The sequence below is a fragment of the Bacillus rossius genome, chromosome 15 (genome assembly GCF_032445375.1).
Source record: "Bacillus rossius redtenbacheri isolate Brsri chromosome 15, Brsri_v3, whole genome shotgun sequence".
NCBI classification, from domain to species: Eukaryota; Metazoa; Arthropoda; class Insecta; order Phasmatodea; family Bacillidae; genus Bacillus; species Bacillus rossius.
In genome coordinates this window covers 2,492,383-2,514,994 of record NC_086342.1, presented here as the reverse complement: position 1 = coordinate 2,514,994, position 22,612 = coordinate 2,492,383, and the positions used below count along the sequence as shown (strand labels likewise).

The following is a 22,612-nucleotide window of genomic DNA, read 5'->3' as shown; positions in this document are numbered from 1 at the left end:
GATGCCTTCTGCTTCTCCTGGAAACGCCTGTTGCAGTGTCGATGTCTTCTGCTTTCGCCTGGAAACGCCTGTTGCAGTGTCGATGTCTTCTGCTTCTCCTGGAAACGCCTTGATGCAGTGTCGATGCCTTCTGCTTCTCCTGGAAACGCCCGTTGCAGTGTCGATGTCTTCTGCTTCTCCTGGAAACGCCCGTTGCAGTGTCGATGTCTTCTGCTTTCTCCTGGAAACGCCTGTTGCAGTGTCGATGTCTTCTGCTTCTCCTGGAAACGCCTTGATGCAGTGTCGATGCCTTCTGCTTCTCCTGGAAACGCCTGTTGCAGTGTCGATGCCTTCTGCTTCTCCTGGAAACACCTGTTGCGTTGTCGATGCCTTCTGCTTCTCCTGGAAACGCCTGTTGCAGTGTCGATGCCTTCTGCTTCTCCTGGAAACGCCTGTTGCAGTGTCGATGCCTTCTGCTTCTCCTGGAAACGCCTGTTGCAGTGTCGATGCCTTCTGCTTCTCCTGGAAACGCCTGTTGCAGTGTCGATGCCTTCTGCTTCTCCTGGAAACGCTTGTTTAGTGTCGATGTCTTCTGCTTCTCCTGGAAACGCCAGTTGCAGTGCCGATGCCTTCTGCTTCTCCTGGAAACGCCTGTTGCAGTGTCGATGCCTTCTGCTTCTCCTGGAAACGCCTGTTGCAGTGTCGATGTCTTCTGCTTCTCCTGGAAACGCCTTGATGCAATGTCTGGTGTCTACTCTTGTGGGAGGCGCGACAGCGGCGCACCCACGGGAAGGGGGGGGGGGAGTGCTCTGCCGCGGCTAGGCACAGGTCAGAGGTCACGACCGCCATGCCGGGAAGCCATTTTCTCACAGACGAGAGAGTCAAAACCCGAAGTTCCCCGAAGTTCATGCTTTTTTTTTTCCGTATCTTTAATGTAGCTTTCCTAACCAATTCAACCGTCCACAATGTTTTAAAGTATTTATAATGTAGATAACCTAACCTAATTGAACCATTAGTATCCTTTTATCAACACCGCCATATTTATATACAATGAACAAAATAAAAAACCCGAAGATGCACGATCGGGAGTTTGTCTCTCTCGTCTGTGAAAAGAAGGCTTCCCCCGCCACGCCGGCCGGCCAGATGCCTAGGAGAGCGGGGACATTATGCGCGGCGGTACATTATTTTTTTCCCCTCCCCTCCCCTGCTTCCGCCCCCGGGTGGAACTCCCCCGTAGAGAAAGCCACTTAAGCGTATTTTGTTGCGTGTCATCGATTTCTGTTCAGTTGACAACGAGCTATTTAAATGCAAATGTCGGTCGCCGCTGCGACAAAGCGAGCGCGGCGGTCGCTCTCGCGCCGCGACTTTTATCGGCTCCAGCGATAAACAAAAACAACGACGAAAATGCGAAATGAGCCATTATTCGTTTAATTCATATTCGCAGATAAAAAAAACAATAAAATCTTGCCAGAACGGAGGGATGCGGAGCAAATCAGGCGGAGAATACATAATTATGGCGTGTGTGGTCGAGGGTTGGTTGGGGGGGGGGGGGGGGGGGGGTGGAAGAGAAATGGCGGAGAGAAGGAGAGGAAATTAATGACCTTCCCTCTGAGTGGGGATCACAAGCGATAGCTTTAGTATTTAAGTAAGTTTTATATATTGTTATAACTTTGTACCTGTACTTTACTTAAAATACTTGTTTTATTGAATTACATTTTCATTTATTCATGTAACAATGTTATGGTATTCGTTTTTTTTTGTTTATACATTATATTGAATTATAATAAATTGCTCTTTTTAACTTTCATCTTTATAAAAATAATGTAAGGTTTCTTAGGTTATATTTTAATTATTTATTATTATTTTTTATTTCTCAGTTTGATACATTTACAAATGTTTACATTTGTCAAAATACCGCATGTAATTTGAAATGACTATATGTACTCACATACAAGCTTGCTTTCGTGAGTGTTAAATTTCCTGGTTAATTAAGTGAATATTGTTAACAAAGTGTAAAAAAGGGGGAAAATAAAATTATTATTATTATCATCAGTATCCACTGCAAGAGTCGCACTTCTGTGTCCTGACTTCTCCTTGCTCTATGGCCTGGCGGGGCTGAGGACTGAGACCCGTGCGAAGGGCCTTGCTGCTCGCCGGACTCATCACGCCCCTCATTGGCCCGTGGAGTGGACAGTGGTTATGAAGCAGTGAAGTGTCGCTCCCCGCATACACTGCCTCGCCGCCTCACTGCCTCACTGCCTCACAGCTCAAGGGGGCGGCGTCCTAAATTAGTTTGCTTCTAATATCTCCGATTTTAGTTCGTTATTTTTAAATAAATTCATTACGTAACACTGCGTAGTCATTTATTGAAGGTTTTTTCCCCCCTTCTTTTAAACAAGTCTTTATTTGATGGGTTTTTATGAACTTAAAAGCAAATCTTTATGCCAATCATAACATGCACTAGTTGGACCAGTAAGACATAAAATTTCGCCTTTATGTTCATAAAAAAACTTTAATGAAAACTTTTACTAGAATTATACTTTAACAAAGGTTATATTGTAAATTTATTTAAAATCATACACAAAAACGTGAAGCATTAGACGCAAAATAATTAAATGCCCAACCCACCCCCCTCCTTTTAAAAATATGACCGAACGAAAAAAGAAACGCACGTAGTATGTTACTAACTTTAATACTAGTAACATTATAAAATTAATGTTGTGTTCTTTAAAAGTTATAGAAACATAATTTTCCTTTTACAAATATAATTTTCATACGACATTCATATCAACCTTAATTTAGTCATTTTACCTCTATAACCTCTTTAATAGACTATTTTGAATTTTTCCATTTTAAAGATTAGTTAAGACGGAAACCGACATAAATTCCGTTTTTCGCTTGGCACGATTTTGATTGGCTGATTGCGTCAGATATTCGACCTATTTTAGAACCCGCCCTACATGCAAAATCTTTGATGGGGACCCCAAGTCATCCAACTTGTCAAACAAACTTGGCTGCGCTATTGACGTTTTGATGACGTCATAACCCTTCAACTTTATTTGACGAACCATATTGGAAGGCGTTGAAAGCGATAGTTTGGCAGTGTAACAGAACCTTTAGTGATTCTGCTTCACTTGGTTGCGACATATCGAGAGAGAGAGAGAGAGAGTGTGTGTGTGTATGTGTGTGTGTGTCACGTACATGCCTGTGCGGATAGCCTACAGTTCACAAACAGAACCCGAACAAAAGTTAGTTTAAGTTGGGTTCAACCAGTGTAATAAATAAGAGTTCTTTATTTTTTTTTTCCAGGAGGGTAGATTATGTCAGGCATAAGGGGTTCATATACTTAGCATTTTAACCAATATCATTGGTGCAGAAGCAAGGAGGTGCTAAGGTCGACACCCACACGCGCACCACCAGGCTCCGTGATCCTTGTGACACTTAGCAGTGACCCTATGGTTTAGTTGTTGCTGCGTGAGTAACAAAAGTTCACTGCACGTGGCGTGGGAAGTTTAGTGGGTGTTCAGTTGCAGGCACCGAGATACAGCAGTGGCCACACTGAAGGACGTCCCTGTGTGAGACGGGCGGACCCGTGTCCACGTGTCTTGCTGTCGGCAGGACATGCTGCTGCTGACGGTGGTGACACTGTGGTTTAGTTGTTGCTAAGAGAGTAACAAAGTTCATTGCATGTGGCGTGGGAAGTTCAGTGGGTGTTCAATTGCAAGGTGCCGAGGTACAGCAGTGGCCACACTGAAGGACATCCTCGCGTGAGACGGGTGGACCCGTGTCCACGTGTCTTGCTGTCGGCAGGACATGCTGCTGCTGACGGCGGTGACACTGTGGTTTAGTTGTTGCTAAGAGAGTAACAAAGTTCATTGCATGTGACGTGGGAAGTTCAGTGGGTGTTCAGTTGCAAGGTGCCGAGGTACAGCAGTGGCCACACTGAAGGACATCCTCGCGTGAGACGGGCGGACCCGTGTCCACGTGTCTTGCTGTCGGCAGGACATGCTGCTGCTGACGGCGGTGACCCTATGGTCTAGTTGTTGCTAAGAGAGTAACAAAGTTCATTGCATGTGGCGTGGGAAGTTCAGTGGGTGTTCAGTTGCAAGGTGCCGAGGTACAGCAGTGGCCACACTGAAGGACATCCCCGCGTGAGACGGGTGGACCCGTGTCCACGTGTCTTGCTGTCGGCAGGACATGCTGCTGCTGACGGCGGTGACGCTGTGGTTCGCGGCGGCCATGTCGCAGCCCGAGGCCTGGGAGTCCCCGCGCGCGGACCTGCTGGCGCGCGCGGCCCGGGCCTCGCTCGAGCTGCAGCCCGACGACGACTCCTACGCGCGCCTGGACCGGGGTCGCGCCGGCAACTTCGTGCGCCTGGGCCGCTGGCGGGACGACAACTTCCTGCGCTTCGGGCGCCGCCCCGCCGCCGACACATTCATCCGCTTCGGCCGCGACAAGCCGCAGAACTACATCCGCTTCGGCCGCGGCAAGGCGGACAGCTTCATCAGGCTGGGGCGCGACCAGGTCAGACTAACCTCTGGTCAGACTAACCTAAAACAGACCCTTCCCGACAGTCAGGCAAACCTCTGGTCAGACTAACCTCAATCGGACCCTTCCCTACAAGCAGAAAAGCCTCTGGTGACCAGGACAACGGAGACTTCCCCATAGTCAATCAAACGTCTTCAGAAAAAGACAAACAAGACAGCCTTCCCGACAGTCAGGCAAACCTCTGGTCAGACTATCCTCAATCGGACCCTTCCCTACAAGAAGAAAAACCTCTGGTGACCAGGACAACAGAGACTTCCCCATAGTCAATCAAACGTCTTCAGAAAAAGACAAACAAAACAGCCTTCCCGACAGTCAGGCAAACCTCTGATGATCAAGACAACAGACCCTTCCCAAAAAGTCAGGTAAACTTCTGGAGACCAGGAGAGCAGAACTTTCCCGACAGTTAGACAAACCTCTGATGACCAAGACAACAGACCCTTACTAACAGTCAGGTAAACTTCTGGAGACCAGGAGAGCAGAACTTTCCCGACAGTCAGGCAAACCTCTGATGACCAAGACAACAGACCCTTACTAACAGTCAGGTAAACTTCTGGAGACCAGGAGAGCAGAACTTTCCCGACAGTCAGGCAAACCTCTGATGACCAAGACAACAGACCCTTACTAACAGTCAGGTAAACTTCTGGAGACCAGAGCAGCAGAACTTTCCCGACAGCCGGTCAAACTTCTTGAGAAAAAGACAACCAGAGCCTTCCCGACAGACAGACATAACCTCTGGTGACCAGGAATGTTACACAGTTGTCCAGTTGTTCTCCTCCTTGAGTAGTAAGACCACCAGTTACGTCCCGAGTCAGTGGTGATAGTTTAGCCATCTTGTCATGCGAATTAAGGAAAGCGGGTGATGGCGTCTAACTAGTGCTGCAGCCAGTGAACATTTTGCCATGAATTTATATAAATATGGTAGGCTGCATCAACTAGAAATCTGGACATTTCTCTGTTCCATTTGGTCGTGAGTTAGTCTGCAATATTAAAACATCCAGTCCAAAAGTTATTTGGAAATGCAGTTATACAACTGAGTGCTTATCAATGATCAGTAAAATAAAAAAAGTAAATATGGAGCCAGAACAAATATAATATTGGAATTTCAGCCTGTCGCTAAAATGGGTATCAGTCCAAAATAAAGCATGCTGGACTGGTCATACATGAGTACATTGTATGCTTGCACACCTCTAACTGGTTAGAATAAATTATTAGTTTTAATTTCAATATAATATTAAAACATTCTAATATTGTCAACTGTACACCAGTCATTTTAAAGTTACTTTATGTGCAGAATGTTTGAAAGAGAGTTGATTCTGATTTTCGATGAAGGACAGTAAATACCAGGATGGGCTCGTATTTCCCCCGTAGTGACTTTGAATCTACTGCAGTATGATTGAAGCTAATGCTGGGAGTGTTGTGTTCCACGAAGTTTCTTTTTTCAAGAAGGATATCTGGTCAGGAGTGTCCTGTGGAGGACAGACGAGAACTGCCCCACTCGCTGAATGGTACGGAATACAACTTCCAGTGGTCTTTCCTTGGATCAAGGTTGGAATGGTACTAGAGCTAGAGCTGTTGTTCAGGTAGGCCAGCAGGAAGCAGAGATGCCTTATGCAGCTAGGAGAACTATGAATCAGAAGGTTGAAGAGGACAGTTGGTAATGCAGCGAGCATTCAGCAGCATCGCTGTGCTGGCTGTCATTCCACCATATTCTTAAACATAGCTAGAGTACATTCTGGAGTGTGTGCTCCCAGGTCAAGCTGGATCAGGAGATACTGGGCAGAGAGTCCTTCAGGGGCCGGAGGACATATATAATCCATACCTGGTTACTGGAAGCCAACTGGGACACTGTCAGCTACCAGCAGCTTTGCTCTTGTAGGCGTGCTTTCCTCCACTTTTGGTTCTTTACACGGAAGAAGCAGTCTACTGGCAGGAAGATCTGAGCAGTTGAACAGGCTCAAGTTGAATTTCTGGCGAGCGTGCAGCCAGTTCCCTCCAAAATAGTTGATCATGCGGCTGAAGTCAGCTTATACTTATTGTGATGCTTCAGATGGTGCTAGATGTGGAGGGGTTGTGAATCTGGGTAAGCAAGCTTCATTCAGGTAGAATATCATGGCTCATTTAAGTTGGACCGCAAAGTAACTACCAATCTCTGCTGGAATGTTTGAATCAGTGGTTTCACCAACAGTTTACCCACATGGCTGTAGTAAGAGGTTGGAGTGGGTTGTTGCAGGCGGGACTGGAGCGGGGGGGGGGGGAGTGGTATCTGAGCAGGCGGGACAGCCATGCCTCAGATCAAGCGAGAGAGGCTAGCCAGTGGCACCACCACGCAAGCGCCTCCTCCACGTCGCCGTAGTGAACGCTGGAGCGTGTTTTCTTCCAGGTGGGGCTGGAACTGGAGGGGCTCGGCCGGCAGACGGACAGGTCCCTGGAGGTGGGCAAGAGGACGGCCGACGAGGCGTCCGGCCTCCAGAGACCACGCCGCGAGGGGGCCGCCTCCTCCACGTTCGGGCGCGGCAAGCTCGCCGACAGCAACTTCATCCGCCTGGGGCGCGGCAAGCGCTCCGCCCCGGAGGACGAGTTGGACGACGACCCCGTGGTGGAGGACCCGCGGGTGTACGAGTACCCGGGCCTCGCCGCCGACCTGCCCGCCTACGTGCTGGGGCCGGAGCTGTCCCTGCTGCCGCCGCCCTCGGGGGTCGCCAAGAGGTAGAAGAACTACATACGGTTCGGCTAGACCCCGTGACCTCCACCTTCCATCATCGTGGCCCTCCACCCCACCTCCTTCACCCCCCTCACCACCTCCAGCAGTTGTCAAGCCACCGTGTACGCCACAGCCCCAACTGGACTTTGTCGTGACGTCGCGCTGATTTGTACGCTACACCACCATCCCAAATATACTGCATCAATCCACATTGTTTGTCCTTTGCTCTTCAACTACAATAAATGTGACCTGACAAGGAGACCACAAACTATTTTTTGAAAATCACTTTGAACATAATATGATGTATGATTAAAATATTTTAATTATAATTTCAAGAAGTTGTTTTCCTTTCGTGCGATGGCAAGCAGGGAGGAACCCATTTGTAAGGTGTACTTGGACATGCTTTCCGTGTTGATTTCGAGTGCAAGAGTTATTTTCTGCATATTCATTGTTTTTACACATGGAAATATTTTTAAAATTAAAAACTGAAATTTTTAAATTTCATGAGTCTATATTTTATAAATTTTTAGTAACTGAAATAATATTTCATCATTGTTGTAATGTAAAAATGATTAAAACAAAGCAATTTAAAACAGTAAAAAGCGAAAAGAAGATAATAAATCAGTTAAAAGTAAAACACACAATATACCATTACATGCATTTATATGGTAAATCTGGGTTGGTAATAAAATATAATAAAATTTAGAAAAAAGAATTTAGTAAAAATAAAGGTTACTTGGAAACTCACCAGTGATATTTCTGGAGGTGATTTCTTACGGAAACTGAGGCGTACATTCATATGAATGAAGTATTGCTTAAGTCCTAGGCATTTTATCATCACCATTGTAACGTTCTGCATACTGGCATAGTAATGTTGATTTTTCCAATAGACGTTTACTTGAATATCGTAGTGTTAGAAAACAACCAAAAAAAATGCTGGAGTGCAGATGAGATACATACATATATATAATCAAATATTTGAAAAACTGGAATTTGTCGCATACTATAAAACTTGCTGTATATTAAAAATTTAACAAATGCAAATAAATATTTTTAATTTACCATCTATATTGAATTAACAAATTTGTAGCAGTGGAATTAATATGTGGTTGCGAGATGAGGTGTTGTCAGTAAAGATTTTTTTTTTGGTTGGGTTAAAAAAAGGGGGGGAACACCTAGATGGGTTCTTGCCCGGGGTGAAAACAAATCTGTTTCAAGTACCTGGGCATGGCCGTGGTCTCAAATGTTCCGGACTAAAGACCTTTAATTGTATTTATTATTAGTTCATGTATGAATCACGTCGAAGGTGTCCTACAAGTGGGGTGTGGAGAATAAGCATTAGGACTAATGCCTGGTGAGGGAGGCGCCCCGCGCTAAGGGTTGCGCAACGGGGATCGAAGACAATCCCATTAGCAGCGGCGGGCCCGAGGCGGGCTTCCCCCGCGCCCCGGCAGCACCAGCGGGCGTCGGACAGTCGGCGTCTTCCGGGCGTCCAGCGCCCGCCGTCGTCGCCCAGGTGCGGCCTCCAGGTACGTCCTCGTCCGGGCCCGCCCTGTCGCACCGAGGAGACACCCACAGTCCATGCACACTTGTCAACGCTGGGACTCTTGGCTGATGGGCAGAGACCGTTAGTAGAGGGACTCTTGGGCACTGCTAAAAATGTTCACCATAGATTTACAAAGACCGCTGGTTGCAAAGTATTCGGGGATCTTCGGGATTCTACGGCTGAGCGGGTCAATCGCACCGAGGAGACACCCACAGTCCAGGCACACTTGTCAATGCTGGGACACTTGGCTGATGGGCAGAGACCTTTAGTGCAGGAACTCTCGGGCACTGTTAAAAATTGTCACCTTAGATTTACGAAGACCGCTGGTTGCAAAGTATTCGGGGATCTTTTGGATTCTACGGCTGAGCGGGTCCATCGCACCGAGGAGATACCCACAGCCCGTGCACTCTTGTCAGTGCTGGGACCGGACCACGGGTTCACTGGGTACTTTGAGGGTTCCCAGTAGTGCTGGTAAAGTCTCAGGGTTCAGGACACAGCAAACTGTCTGGTCAGCTGAGTGAGGTACGGGGCTGAGGCGGTGACTATGCTGGATTGGTGGCCCCAGCCGCCGAAAGACGAAAAATTAAAATGTGTGAAGTACAGCCTTAAGGGACTCGCCTAGTTAGGAGTCCAATTGTGTTATTTAGGCAAGATGATAAGCGCGAAACTCGTTGGTGCATCTAGCACGGTATCGCCTCTAAGCCCAAGGCTCTAAACTGGCGCGCAGTCTTCTCGTTGTGCATAGCAGAGAAACTATGAGATTTGAGCAGTAACCATCATCATTATATGGCGGAGAAATGAAGATGAATTAGTAATGCACTTCCCTGGAGTTGTTTTCAAGAATTTTTAACGGTCGTTTTATGATAAAACTTATTATGAAAACTGTTTCTAAGAACGAAATACGAAAATCTAATACCCTCCCGATCAAACAACAGGTAGTGATCCCTAACAGTTCTGTTTAACTTAAATAAGCTCTGGAATGTAAATTAATCGAACTGGAAGTTCCTCCCACCCTACCCTGATAGGGCGCACATGTGGGAGGTGAATGTGAGAATGCCAGCCGTAGGTCGGAATAATCTGTCAATACTGGGACACTTGGCTGGTGGGCAGAAACCGTTAGTACAGGGACTCTCGGGCACTGCTAAAAATTGTCACCTTGGATTTATGAAGACCGCTGGTTGCAAGGAATTCGGGGATATTCGTAATTATACGGCTACTTTCGTAAATTTACAGAGTTTACTTACGGTTTAACGTGATTGCAAATGAGTCTTGCTTGGTGTATCAGCAAAACATTCAGTAACTAGTTAAGTCCACGGCAAGAACAATCTTAGCTTGTCCCTTTGTGTGTGTACCTTTGTTTAGAACGAAACATACATGGTGAAAGTAAAAAATACAGTGCAGATTCTACGAAGATTCGGTTGTTTAAAATTACGAAGAACTCTTAGTTTATTTGAATTGAACTCTTAGTCTAAAAGTCCAAAAGTGTCTGCAGAGCAGATACTAGAAACATTCATGGAGCCATTTCCCGATTGGCTGAAATTCAAACCACTATACCTTTGCACAGCTGCTGCCATTGGCTCACATTTTATCTGGAGGACTGTAAGCAAACGAGACTTCTCAACAAAGAAATTTCCGAATCACGGACGACCCAGGTGAGATTTCTCACAAGTCAGCAGTCAACGAACAGATGATATTTTCCCGAGCATACACGGGACAGCAATATATACCCTGGATGTAAATGAAAATGCGAAATTTTCCACAGCCTAGCAATATGTAGAGAATTTCCAGATTCACGTTTCTTTCATAAAACCGGTGAACTTCACAATATCGCTCCCAAACTCCCAATTTGTCCATTGGCTACTCCCACATTTCAACTTCTGTTCATGTGACTACCGTAAGTTTGTAATTGACTTCTTTATTTCAAGACATCTAGTAACCAAAAAGTGAAAAATATATTTTCAACTTCCTTCTGGCGGTCTTGGTTACCATAAAACGACCAAATAATTTTCTAAATTTAATATTGCATCTTACCAGGAGGTGGCTACATCTGCACTTGTTAGTGTGTGAAGAATTTTTTTCTCCTTCAGCTAATTGTTGCACGAGATTTTGGTTAGATGCCCAAAACATTGGCTAAGTGTAGTTTGTGCTTTGTGGAAACAGTTTTAAACGACTGTTTTTAACGCCATTGATTTTAATTCATACTTACTTATCATCAGACGTCATCAAACACCATTTCCACAATGTTTTGGCGGGAAAATATGGCTATTACGAGGTTGAAAAGTGACTGCAACTATGTCACTATGCCTTTTCCTGACAATTCTTAACTTCATGGCTGTTACAGTAACCAACAAGCAACTAAGTGTAACCATCATGATTAGAAGAAGAAAAATTTCTGCTTTCAAACTTGCTGCTACTGTCACCTGAGTTAACAAAAAGAAACATTAACAAACACAAAACCACAGGAAATATTTCCGACACGGATCTAGGAATTGACCAGAGAAAGCATTCAAGTAGTTATCGAATAATGGCTTCTTTCTTAATCTTTGTGTTTATTCATACAATATTTCAATATCTATTTGACTGCTTCTAACTCTGCTAAATTCTTGGATGTGAGTTGTTTTTTTTACTCATGGGGGTTGTCGTGCTGTAAATGATTTTTTTTTTTACTCATTGTATGCAATGGGCAACATCATTTTAAATTCATAAGGAGGTATCAAGATTTGTTATTTCGGTTTACGTCTCTTCGACAGCCAGGTCATTATACACGAATATTCACTGAAGACGTTAGTAAACCAGTGTAAGAAATCTACCACAGCATATTACAAAGAATCATGGCGGGAATGATTATGAGAAACAGTGGAACACCGAATTCAGAATGGATTGGGGTTCGAACCCGAATGCAAGCCCAAGGTTTTACTGTTGTGACAACTAGCTAGTTATAGTTCTCGAGGTCACCAGTCGTGCCACGATTACTTCATGGATTCTTCTCGGTCCAGGCTAGACTCTGTAGTGAGCTCATTGAACCAGTGATACCTCAGAGGCCTTTGTCGGCACATGATTGGGTCTGACAGCTTCGCCTAGTCTAGTTCTGCTTCAAGGCCGTCCACAGCACGATGGGAATAGCCGTGGGTACCTTCAAAATGAAGCTAGTGAATTTTTATTGACGTCCACCTTGATACCATATGAATCAACGAAACACTCGTGATCCTACACTGTTAGGAATTGCACAAAATTTACGGAAAATTTTTAACGAAGAACTAACCCGAAATAAACAAAAGAGTTCTTAATGATCTCAAATAACTGGATCTTCTTGGAAACTACGCCGAGTTCCGACTTTCGAGTTATTTGTTACATTTTAAAAACACGCGGGAGAAATGAGAATATTTTGGCTTGGACATTAAAAAATGTTTTGAATGTTTCATTACATACTATTAAAATATAATTATTGTTGATTATTGTTCAAAGTGAATGAACTCAAAACCTATAAACTTAAGGAGATAACCGTAAATGAACGAATATCCCTGAGTGATTTGCAACCAGCCATTTTTTGTGAATTTAAGGTGACTTTGGTGTAGTCATTAGGAACAGGTGAGTGTCAAATGAGCATTGGAATCGAGAAATGAAATAATGCATCAGGGTAGGGGGGCAAAGCACCCTGAGAAAACACACTTCTCATGGCAACCCGTGCCACATTCCCCCATTAAAAAAATATATATCTGGTGATGATACAGCTAGAAAGATAAAGTTGGTTCACTTTTGGCGGCAAGTTATCTGACAGCTCGGACACCACGGTACCTCGATCATGTAAAATAATAAAAGACGAGAACTCCTACTACAGCAGCAAAGTATCAATTATTCACCATTTATCTTTTGTGGAGTTATTTATATGGCTTAGTGCAAAAACACTGTTTACCCACATTTCTTGGTTTGAAGATTATACGGCGTAGATATTTGCGATACCCTTCTTATCTGTGTGGTGATAGTGTACCAGCACGTCACAGCCAACAAATAGTCTCTCGTCGCTAAGTTACCTTCAGTTGGTTAAAAAGATACTTACCCTCGCTATTTCAGTGTTTTCAATACTTTGCAATTATTTCAGTATTGAATTATTTATATAAATTTTGGCGTAATAAGAGACGAATTATATCTTACAAAGCTTATTTACTTGATTACTGTCTCATAGTTACTGACAGGCTGTAGTATGTTGTCGCTGAGACAATATAACTGATTATTTCACGTGAGCAACTATGACCGTCGAAATAATCACACCAGTCCCAAAATGTTGACTTTTTGAAAGTGTCCCAAGAAAGGCACATTACCTTGAAAACCATCAATTGAAGTGCCAAAGCTGTACTTCAAACCGTAGAAAAAAAATGCTGTAGTAGGGAGAGGTAAAGGGTACTGGACTAAGTTACGCGCACAAAGCACATAACTCCCATAATGCACTACTTCTTCTCCTCGCCATCCCACCTATGTTGCCTACTCAAAAAACCTAGGACCACATCGCCTCCCCACTTTCCCCTCTCCTTCCTGAGCATTGGCAGCTTCTGTCGGTCCCTCCCCTTCCCTGATATGCTGTAGTGAAGCAGAGAGCGGTTGGCTGTTTTTTGCACACCGCCCCAACCTGCACTCCCCATCTCTTTCAGAGCCGACATCTGACCACAATCCCACCCGTGCCTTTCCCTTCTCTCTGGGGAAAGAGTAGCGCAGCGATGTGATTGGACGAGGGTGTTGGAGAAAGGGCCAGGAATGTAAAAGTGCCCCAGTGCCTCTTGAGAGAAATTCTAGGGAAAAATTAGCAGTGAGTGGAAGGTAGAAGGTGGAGGAAAAAGCAAATGAAAAATGTTAATATTATGAATATAATTAGGTATTTAATGGATGCTGGAAAATGAGAGGAACAATAAATATATCTTGCAAGAAAGAAAAAAACCAAATGTTAACCTAATAATAAAGCATACATGCACTAGGAAATTTTAAAAAAAGTTAGAGGTTTAATGTAAAAAAATCACACAATTGAGAGCACACAATTGGTTTGTAGAGCTCCCCGCAGTACAATGACCAAACTGCATGGGGGTCTCCTAAAAAATCTTCAACTCTCATTGGAAAATATGTGTATTGAAATAGTGTTGCATATGATTCACTTCTCAATAAAGCAAAATACAACACATAAATAAAATATATATATATATATAAATAAAATGAAATAAAGTTTTCACTCATATAAATTAGTAGTATTGCATGAGGTTGGCTTGGTTGACGAAAGTTCGTAGTAAAGCATGTAAATGATGTCTGCCCTCTTTGTGATGGCGACTGATGTTCGTAACTATGCTTTTGAACTGCCGTGTCAAGGTAAAGCAACATTGATGGTCAAATCCAGATGCATGCCTGTCAGTCTTTTTCAAGAATAAAGAGACCAAGATTTAGTGTGAAGGATGTAAATTTTACACCAAACAAAACATACAAAATTGAAAATGATTCAAAAATTTTAGCCACAACCTTTAGGTACTGAAGGTCATAGTCACCCTGGGTGGAGCAGAAGAAACAAGTATACATGGATCGGGCATGAGCGTCACAGTAGCCCACACCTCGAAACCCTTTCTCTGTTTTTTTTTTTTTGCAATAGCCCCTCCACGCTAAAGCCAGTCCCACACAGCCGAAGTGATTCTGGGCCCTCCTATAAAATGGGAGTGATGTGTGCCAGGTGGGACCTATACGCTTACTTTAGACATGTAAAAATGCCAGTGCCCCCCCCCCCCCACTCCCGCGAGGGAGGGGGGGGGGGGGAGTAGCGCGGCGACGTGCGTCTGGCGCGAAGCAAGACTGCAGGAGCATGGGAATTAGTGCTCCGGCAGGCAAAGGGGAGTAGCAAAAAGTGTTGGCAGCAGTAAACCAGCGAACGCATTGGAGGAAACCTAAGCTTATATATGGCTACATGGAGATCTACATGTGATGTGTGTGTGTGTCTGAACCCAACTAGAGCTGCTTGCAATACAATATTGCTAATGTGTCCATCGAGTAAAAGAAGACTATCAAATCAAAGAATTATGCTAGGTCATCAACAGGGATAGTGTGAGAGGGGAAACAGAGTGTGTAACTATTTGCTCCCTTAACTCTGCCATACTTTCAAAAAAATATGCAAAACCAGTCCATTGACTAACATTAAAAAGGGACCATCTGTAAATGATTAATGCAATGGGGAATTTTGATTTAATACAATTTTTTTTGGACATACGCAATTGCAGTTTTGCAGTTTTGCATTTCCCGAAATGTTTCAACTGAACCTACTCTGTTCGTCGGTACTGTCATCGCTGAGTTGTCCATAGTACCTGTTTATCTTCATCGTTGTGTTCGTATGTTTGCTGCGTTTTCCAGGTCATTGTCTGTCGGCATTTACGGTTTTTGTTGAAACTGTCTCGTCGTCATCAGCTTTCTATGTTCTTCTGTGTTGTTATTTTTAAATGAAGAAATTCCTCCCATGTAATTCTTGTGCTGTCTGATTTTTTTAAGTTTGAATGTGTTCGTCTGCGTGGTAGTCACTGGTGTTGTCCATAATAAATGTTTATATCCATTGTTGGGTCCATCTTTTCGATATCAACTGATTTAGACTTGTTCTCTGTGGGTTTATGTTTTCATTTTAAACAATTTCTTTTATTTGTTAAAGTTTCCCAATGACAAACAGTGCAAAATGCATGGAGTATGTTCAAAAAAATTGTATTAAATTAAAAAGGGAGCTTTGGATCTGCATAATAAGTAGGAAATATCTGGATTGAGTCCCTAAACATAATTCCAAATGCGAGTATCTCCTAAACTTCTGATGAATCCAAAGTGATGTTTGTTAGGAAAGGCAACATGGTGCTGGACTGCGTATCAGTTCCAGGTTCCTGAGAAGCATTGTATGCTTCACAGAGAACATAAATAACTGCCTTGTCGCCATAAAAAGGAGCCTGCTTACCCTGAGGACAGTTAGACATAGAGCCAGGAAAATAAAAATTAAAATGAGGAAAGGAAAAAAAAGTAATGTTCAGCAGGCTGAATGTAGTCAGTTAACAAAAATATAGAAAAAAACAGTATTACAACATAAGTAAAATCAAATTTTTATCATATATGGTGTAGGTACAACCTTTATTTACTCTCTAGGAAAATATATTAATCATGGTAAATAAAAATTAATTTGCAGCATATATTTTTACAGTATGCAAAATAAATAATATTTTTACAATGTACTTTTAAAAATGTGTATTGTACATGTAGGAGTAGTAATACATTACACAGTATGTATAATGTATTTAAAAGCATTGCATACTACACAAAAGAGAGATCGTAGCACTACAGTTGCAGTACAGCACCAGCTGTGGTAAAAATATACATCTAATTAAAATTATATGTAATAGCACAATAACACAATAGTATTCATACCCAAAACAATAGCACACTGCCTGATAAAAGCAATAAATATTATCTCGTTTAGTTTGTAAACCACCCTAATGTGAAACACAGTTATCAGTATAATAAATACAGACTGGTGCGTGAAAAGAGAAAAATGCATAATTCAAAAATAGCTAATAGTGTATCAATAATAATAATTTTTTTAAAGAATGTACAGCCTGAATGTATACGCGTATATGTGTATGTGATCCCACGTGATAAGAGCCGTTGTGTTTGTTGGTTGCAGCGCGTGAAGCCGGGGAGGCGAGGCCCTGCAGTCATGAAGACCACGGGGTCTCGCGAGAACCTGGTGGGGCAGGACGCCGACACCAACATGCAGTCGCACGAGTCCCTGCAGGCCCCCCAGGAGTTCAGCCTCACCAACGTCGAGAAGAAGTTCCTGCTGCTGGCCGAGCGGGGCGACTGCGCCTCCATCCGCCGGTGCGTCCGAGCGCTCTCTGCCGGGACCAGTCCCTGAGCAGAGGAGCGGCATCTGTAGCAAGCACCTTGTCATTTGAAGTCAGTTACTCTGGTCTTAAATATACATTTAGTTGATCAGGAGCGGCATCTGTAGCAAACACCGTGCCAATAGAAGTCAGTTACTGCGGTCTTAAATATACATGTCGTTGACCAGGAGCGACATCTGTAGCAAACACAGTGTCATTTGAAGTCAGTTACTACGGTCTTAAATATACATGTCGTTGACCAGGAGCGGCATCTGTAGCAAACACCGTACCAATAGAAGTCAGTTACTACGGTCTTAAATATACATGTCGTTGTACCAGGAGCAGCATCTGTAGCAAACACTGTGTCAATTTAAGTCAGTTACTTTGGTCTTGAGAAAAACTTAACATATGGATGTCGTGTCCATAAAATAATGTTCAGGTCTAGTTCCAAATTGTTATTCATGTTAGCTGCAGAAGTCCACGTTCATTTGGCTGAGTCTTTCTGAGTAATAAACACTTTTTTATTTTATACACTTTACACAGTTTTACATTACAATTAAACACTCCAGCACTCTGTGATCTTTTGCTCATATTTTCACTGTTGATAATGTTAATTAAAGTACTAGTAAACAGAAGAAATTGATGATTGAAAGGAAAATCTAAAAAAAAAACTTTTATATTGATTGTTTTTGGGAGCACTTTTGCTCGATGTCTTTTTTTGGCGCTTTACAATACACTACTATTCCTAATACAAAAAATTGTCTTGCTTTTACCTAACCTATTTTTCTTAATGATTAAATTGCCTTATATTCTATTAACTACAATGTGTACACTATTTACTTTATTTTGATTCATCGGCTATATTATGCACTATTTACAATAACTAATATTTAATTCACTGGTATAAGTAACGTCGCTATGGTTGGAGTTCGTTTTAAAAACACTTCACTGGCACTGTGGTTGGTGTCCATTGTTGGTGGATTGGCTGCCCAGTCAGGTTGAAGAACTAGTTTTTATTGTACTGGGGCACGAACACATTATTTCATTCCCAGTTCACGGGGAATGATTGACGGTTGATTTGAAAAGTACGAGCGTGGCGAGCAAGAGGGGTGTCTGTGACTGCAGGATCCTGGACGAGTACCGCAACCAGCCGCAGGAGCTGGACATCAACTGCGTGGACCCCTTCAACAGGTCGGCGCTCATCTCCGCCATAGAGAACGAGAACATCGAGCTGATCAGGCTGCTGCTGGAGGAGAACGTGCAGGTCAAGGTGAGGCAGGCATCGCCGACGACCAGGGCACAGCTTGACCTGTCCGCCGCGCCGACACGCGGGTGTCATAACCCAGGCACCGCTCTTTTCAAACCGACTGCCACTTATTTATGCAACTTTCTCATTCTTCGTCCTAGTACATGTTATTCTGGGCAAAGCCCGGCCTAGCCTCACCACTACTTCCTCCTCCTAGAGCTGAACCCGTGAGGGTGTACCAGGAGCGCTACTTCGATCTTTGTACTTTCCAAGCATCTATCCGCATGATAAGATGACATTGGAGAGTATTTGACCTTGGATGTTCCTTTCTGCCTTATGGATGGTTAGAAACCATTCTGTGGGCCATTACCGAGAATAACATATCCATTATGAATCACCACCGTGCCAGCAGCCAGAATAAAGCCTTGTCACTGTCCTAGTACAGTGAGTGATGGAAATAACCTTCGATAGATGGAATTTATAAGTTACTTTGCTATATTTGATAATGTTTGCAGGCTCACACGGCCATTGTCTGAAGTATCTTGGCTTCTGGGTTTTAGCCGCGTTCTTGGCGAATATTTCACCGACGTTTCTGGTCGACATTGCAGTCGCCATCATCAGGGAGCAGTTACCTACTGAGGTTCTTACAGGTTATCTTGCCAGTCAGGAAGCACCTTCCCCGCAGGCGTTGCCTCACCTGTTACTGTTCCAGGATGCGTTGCTACATGCGATCAAGGAAGAGTATGTGGAGGCTGTGGAGGTGCTTCTGGAGTGGGAGGAGAAGTTCCACTCTCCCGGACAACCGTATGTGAGTACAGAGTCTTTGTATGAACAGACATGTTCATTCCGATGGGTGAGCCATACACAGAGACACTACCATTTAGCGGTATATTAAACTAACAGACCAGATTCTTTTTTATAAAATGTATACCATTCATTTTCTCTTGGTCACGTGAGAGACTAACTTTATCCCCTCCCCCACCACCCGGCTTGGACCACTCGTATTTCCCACAACCGAGGGTGTCAACATTTAGTGGTGGTCCAATTACACCATAAAAAGAAATGCTTCGATGTTTGAAGGGCATTCCTTGTAGTAAAACATAATGCGAAAAATTAAGATCTCCAACCATAAGGCCTGACTAGAATCCTATAAGGAAGAGATACGTAGACTTGCACATATGCCAAGTGGCTTTGTAGAACAAAAAGATATTGTGAGCAAAAGAGAAGGAAGATGCAAAACTACCAATCGAATTGTAGTGTTTTACAGTTATTATTGTGGGGCTTCGTTTTTAAGCGACTGCTTGCAAAATGTTAAAAAAATAATAATAATTGAAATGTGTGACGAAACAGACCAGCGAGTACCTAATAAGCTTTGCTCAATTTAAAAGTATGCAGTGCCAACATGATTCCAAAATTCCTGTCTGTTGGTCCATTAGTCCGTAGAAGCACAGTACGATACACGATAAAAGTAATTTTTAGAACACAGTAGTTACTAGTATGATCTGTTTGAATGACCAAACACAAAATTTTTTTAAATTGTAATAAAATGTGCGTGCTTGTAAACCATAGACATTCAACATTCTATACTAGAACTCAAATGGATCGCGACCACAAATACACTGGTTAAAACAAGTGCCGATAACATATGGAATTTCAATTGCACTTATCAACGAAACTGTTCTATCATCCACGCGGCGCCTGAGCGTTCCTGACCACATCATCTACAGAGACGACTCAGGCCGAGGTACAGATGGTTCAGTTTACAATTAGTGAATTTGTGAGTTCTGCTAGTGAATCGTGAGCCGGTGATCGGTGGACGAGGTAGCGCGCGACGTGGACCGAGTGGGTGCCGGGTGTCCCGCAGAGCTGGGAGGCCGTGGACCGCACGTCGTCCACCTTCACCCCGGACATCACCCCGCTCATCCTCGCGGCCCACATGAACAACTACGAGATCCTCAAGATCCTGCTGGACCGGGGCGCCACGCTGCCGTCGCCGCACGACGTCAGGTACGCTCCCTCCTGCCGCTGCCCTCAGCTCGCGTGACTGCGCTTCGACACCCTGCGAGACTCTTCACAAGCCTGGTTCGGAGCTACGATGCCACTGCTTTGTTATCACCACACTCTTCTCTGCATCTGTCAGGTTGTCGCCGCCGCAACATTGTCAGCGGTGTGCAATTTGACATTATTTTTTTTGGCTGTGACAAATTTTATTAATTTTATGGTACTTATGGGGATTTACTATGCATCTGTTCTGATCATTTTTTCTCGGTGTTGGCACTAGCGGAACTTTATTTAATAAATTTACGACACATTCTTAAAAATTGTTTGTAAAATAATAAATAATGTTCATAAATATATGAAGTAGCTTGGCTTCTGGATTGCAGCCACGTCCTTGGCGAATGATTCGCCGATGTTTCGGTTAACAATACAGTCGCCATAATCAGGGAGCAGCGTGCACTGAAGTAGGTAACTGCTCTCTGATGATGGCGACTGCAAAGTCGACCGAAACGTCGGGTGAATCATCTGCAGGTGGTGATTGAGCCGGGGCATGTGAGCGCAGGTGCGGCTGCGACGAGTGCGTGGTCTCGAGCGAGGTGGACTCGCTGCGACACTCGCAGGCGCGCATTAACGCCTACAAGGCGCTGTCGTCGCCGTCCCTCATCGCGCTGTCGTCCCGAGACCCGCTGCGCACCGCCTTCGAGCTGTCCTGGGAGCTGCGGCGCCTGTCGCGCATGGAGCACGAGTTCCGCGACCAGTACAACGTGAGTCGGCCCTCTCTCCCTCTCTCTCTCCAGGAGCAGTGAGGGGCAGTCAGGAGCTGTCAGGAGCAGTAAGGAGCAGTGAGGAGCAGTTAGGAGTATGCAAGAGCAGTTAGGAGCAGTCAAGAGCATCGAAGAGAATGCAGGAGCAGTCAATGGTATTCAGGAGCAGTCAGGAGCAGTGAGGAGCAGTTAGGAGCATGCAGGAGCAGTTAGGAGCATAAGGAGCATGCAGGAGCAGTCAATGGTATTCAGGAGCAGTCAGGAGCGGTTAGGAGCATGCTATATGCTAGCTGTAACGGCCGGTTGGGGAGACGGCAGGGGAGAGATAGAAACGACCCAGAAGTGATGCTACAGAATTCTCGTAACGCAGCTTGTGTTTGTCTACTCCTCAGTTTTCGTAACGGCTAACGATTAACACTACCGTATTACTTTCATTATATTTAAGTATATACAATTTATTCATTCGTTTGGGAAAGTGTTATTGATTTGTGCAATTAACTTTATAAGTATCATTCCTTTTTTTGTATGAATAGTGTGACCGGAAATACCTGATAAGCAAAAAACGTTTCACTTTTATTGCGCGTGGACTCCACGTGCACACTATTTTTAATTAACACAACGTTTATGTATTTTGGAATGCACGCTGTACTTGTGGTGGTGTTGGAGGAGGGGCGGGGGCCGACTGCCGCAGGAGATGCGCGCCCGCTGCCAGCAGTTCGCCACGGCGCTGCTGGACCACACCCGCACCTCGCTGGAGCTGGAGGTGATGCTCAACTACCACGCCGACGGCGACCTCTGGCAACCGGGGGAGCGCCACACCCTGGAGCGCCTCAAGCTCGCCATCAAGTACAAGCAGAAGATGGTGAGGCCACTCGGTTCGACCGCGCGGGAGTCAGGGGCAACCTAACCTCAAAGTCGTCAAGTAAACTTTGGCAACAATGACTATTTTTTGGTGTGTCTTTCGTTTCTGGGAATATTAACCGCATTGCATTTAAAATGTTTTTTTTTTTTTTTTTTCACTACGGAATAACCAAAACACTGTGAAAACATGCTTTGTCTGTTTGTTTCCTTTTGAATACCTACGGAAAACTGCATAGCCATAAAGTTTAAGCACTGAAAATCATAAACTAATTTCTATTTGAAAATCATACACACGAGATTTTGCTTTGCAGCCTTTGCTCAAGGTCTGCGCCATGTTGGTTAGACACCCAAAAACATTGTTTCTGAAGCGTATTGTTTGCATTGTGGAAACAGTTTTTCAAACGACTTTCGTTTTTGCGGGAGATGATTGTGTTTGTAACAACGGAGATTCTAATTCGTACCTACAAACCCATCATCAGATGTGGTCGATGTTTGTGGGCGTCACAACATGGCGGCACATTTGGCACACTGTTTTGGGCGTCACAGCATGGCGGCGGCGAGGCAAAGGGGAACCACATGGGTTGCAGTTCGTGGCGCACCCGAACGTGCAGCAGCTGCTGGCGGCCATCTGGTACGACGGTCTGCCGGGCTTCCGGCGCAAGAACATGGTGATGCAGCTCGTGCAGGTGGCCAAGCTGGGCGCCATGTTCCCCGTCTACAGCGCCATGTACATGCTCGCTCCCTCCTCCGCCATGGGCCAGTTTATGAAGAAGCCCTTCGTCAAGTTCATCTGCCACTCCTCGTCCTACGCCTTCTTCCTCAGTGAGTGCAGCGAGTTGGTGTTTCATTCAGATTCCAGTTACGACTTCAGTTCGATTCTACAAATAATACGACTTCAGTTCGATTCTTCAAATAATACGACTTCAGTTCGGTTCTTCAAATAATTCGACTTCAGTTCCATTCTTCAAATAATTCGACTTCAGTTCGATTCTTCAAATAACACCTTCGTTTCGTCCAAGTGACGCTGGTAGTGTAGGTGTGTATAGGAGAACTGGTCGACGAACTGTACTCATATTTCACTCCTACATACAGTACTTT

At 44.3% G+C, this 22,612-nt stretch overlaps 2 protein-coding genes across 2 annotated transcripts in view; both read left to right on the top strand.

The window, feature by feature from the left end:
- The window catches only part of LOC134539469 (FMRFamide-related peptides), a 67,659-nt gene extending 59,927 nt beyond the window's left edge, over positions 1-7,732 (top strand). Inside the window, exons 2-3 of the mRNA XM_063381529.1 lie at positions 4,174-4,503; positions 6,908-7,732. Coding sequence (XP_063237599.1) covers positions 4,177-4,503; positions 6,908-7,237 — 657 coding nt within the window. The 5' untranslated portion in view covers positions 4,174-4,176 and the 3' untranslated portion in view covers positions 7,238-7,732. The remainder of the gene's footprint in view (positions 1-4,173; positions 4,504-6,907) is intronic.
- A 987-nt stretch (positions 7,733-8,719) lies between these two features.
- The window catches only part of LOC134539466 (transient receptor potential protein), a 30,205-nt gene continuing 16,312 nt past the window's right edge, over positions 8,720-22,612 (top strand). Inside the window, exons 1-8 of the mRNA XM_063381525.1 lie at positions 8,720-8,757; positions 16,447-16,640; positions 17,771-17,915; positions 18,604-18,699; positions 19,756-19,898; positions 20,452-20,653; positions 21,345-21,515; positions 22,102-22,336. Coding sequence (XP_063237595.1) covers positions 16,480-16,640; positions 17,771-17,915; positions 18,604-18,699; positions 19,756-19,898; positions 20,452-20,653; positions 21,345-21,515; positions 22,102-22,336 — 1,153 coding nt within the window. The 5' untranslated portion in view covers positions 8,720-8,757; positions 16,447-16,479. The remainder of the gene's footprint in view (positions 8,758-16,446; positions 16,641-17,770; positions 17,916-18,603; positions 18,700-19,755; positions 19,899-20,451; positions 20,654-21,344; positions 21,516-22,101; positions 22,337-22,612) is intronic.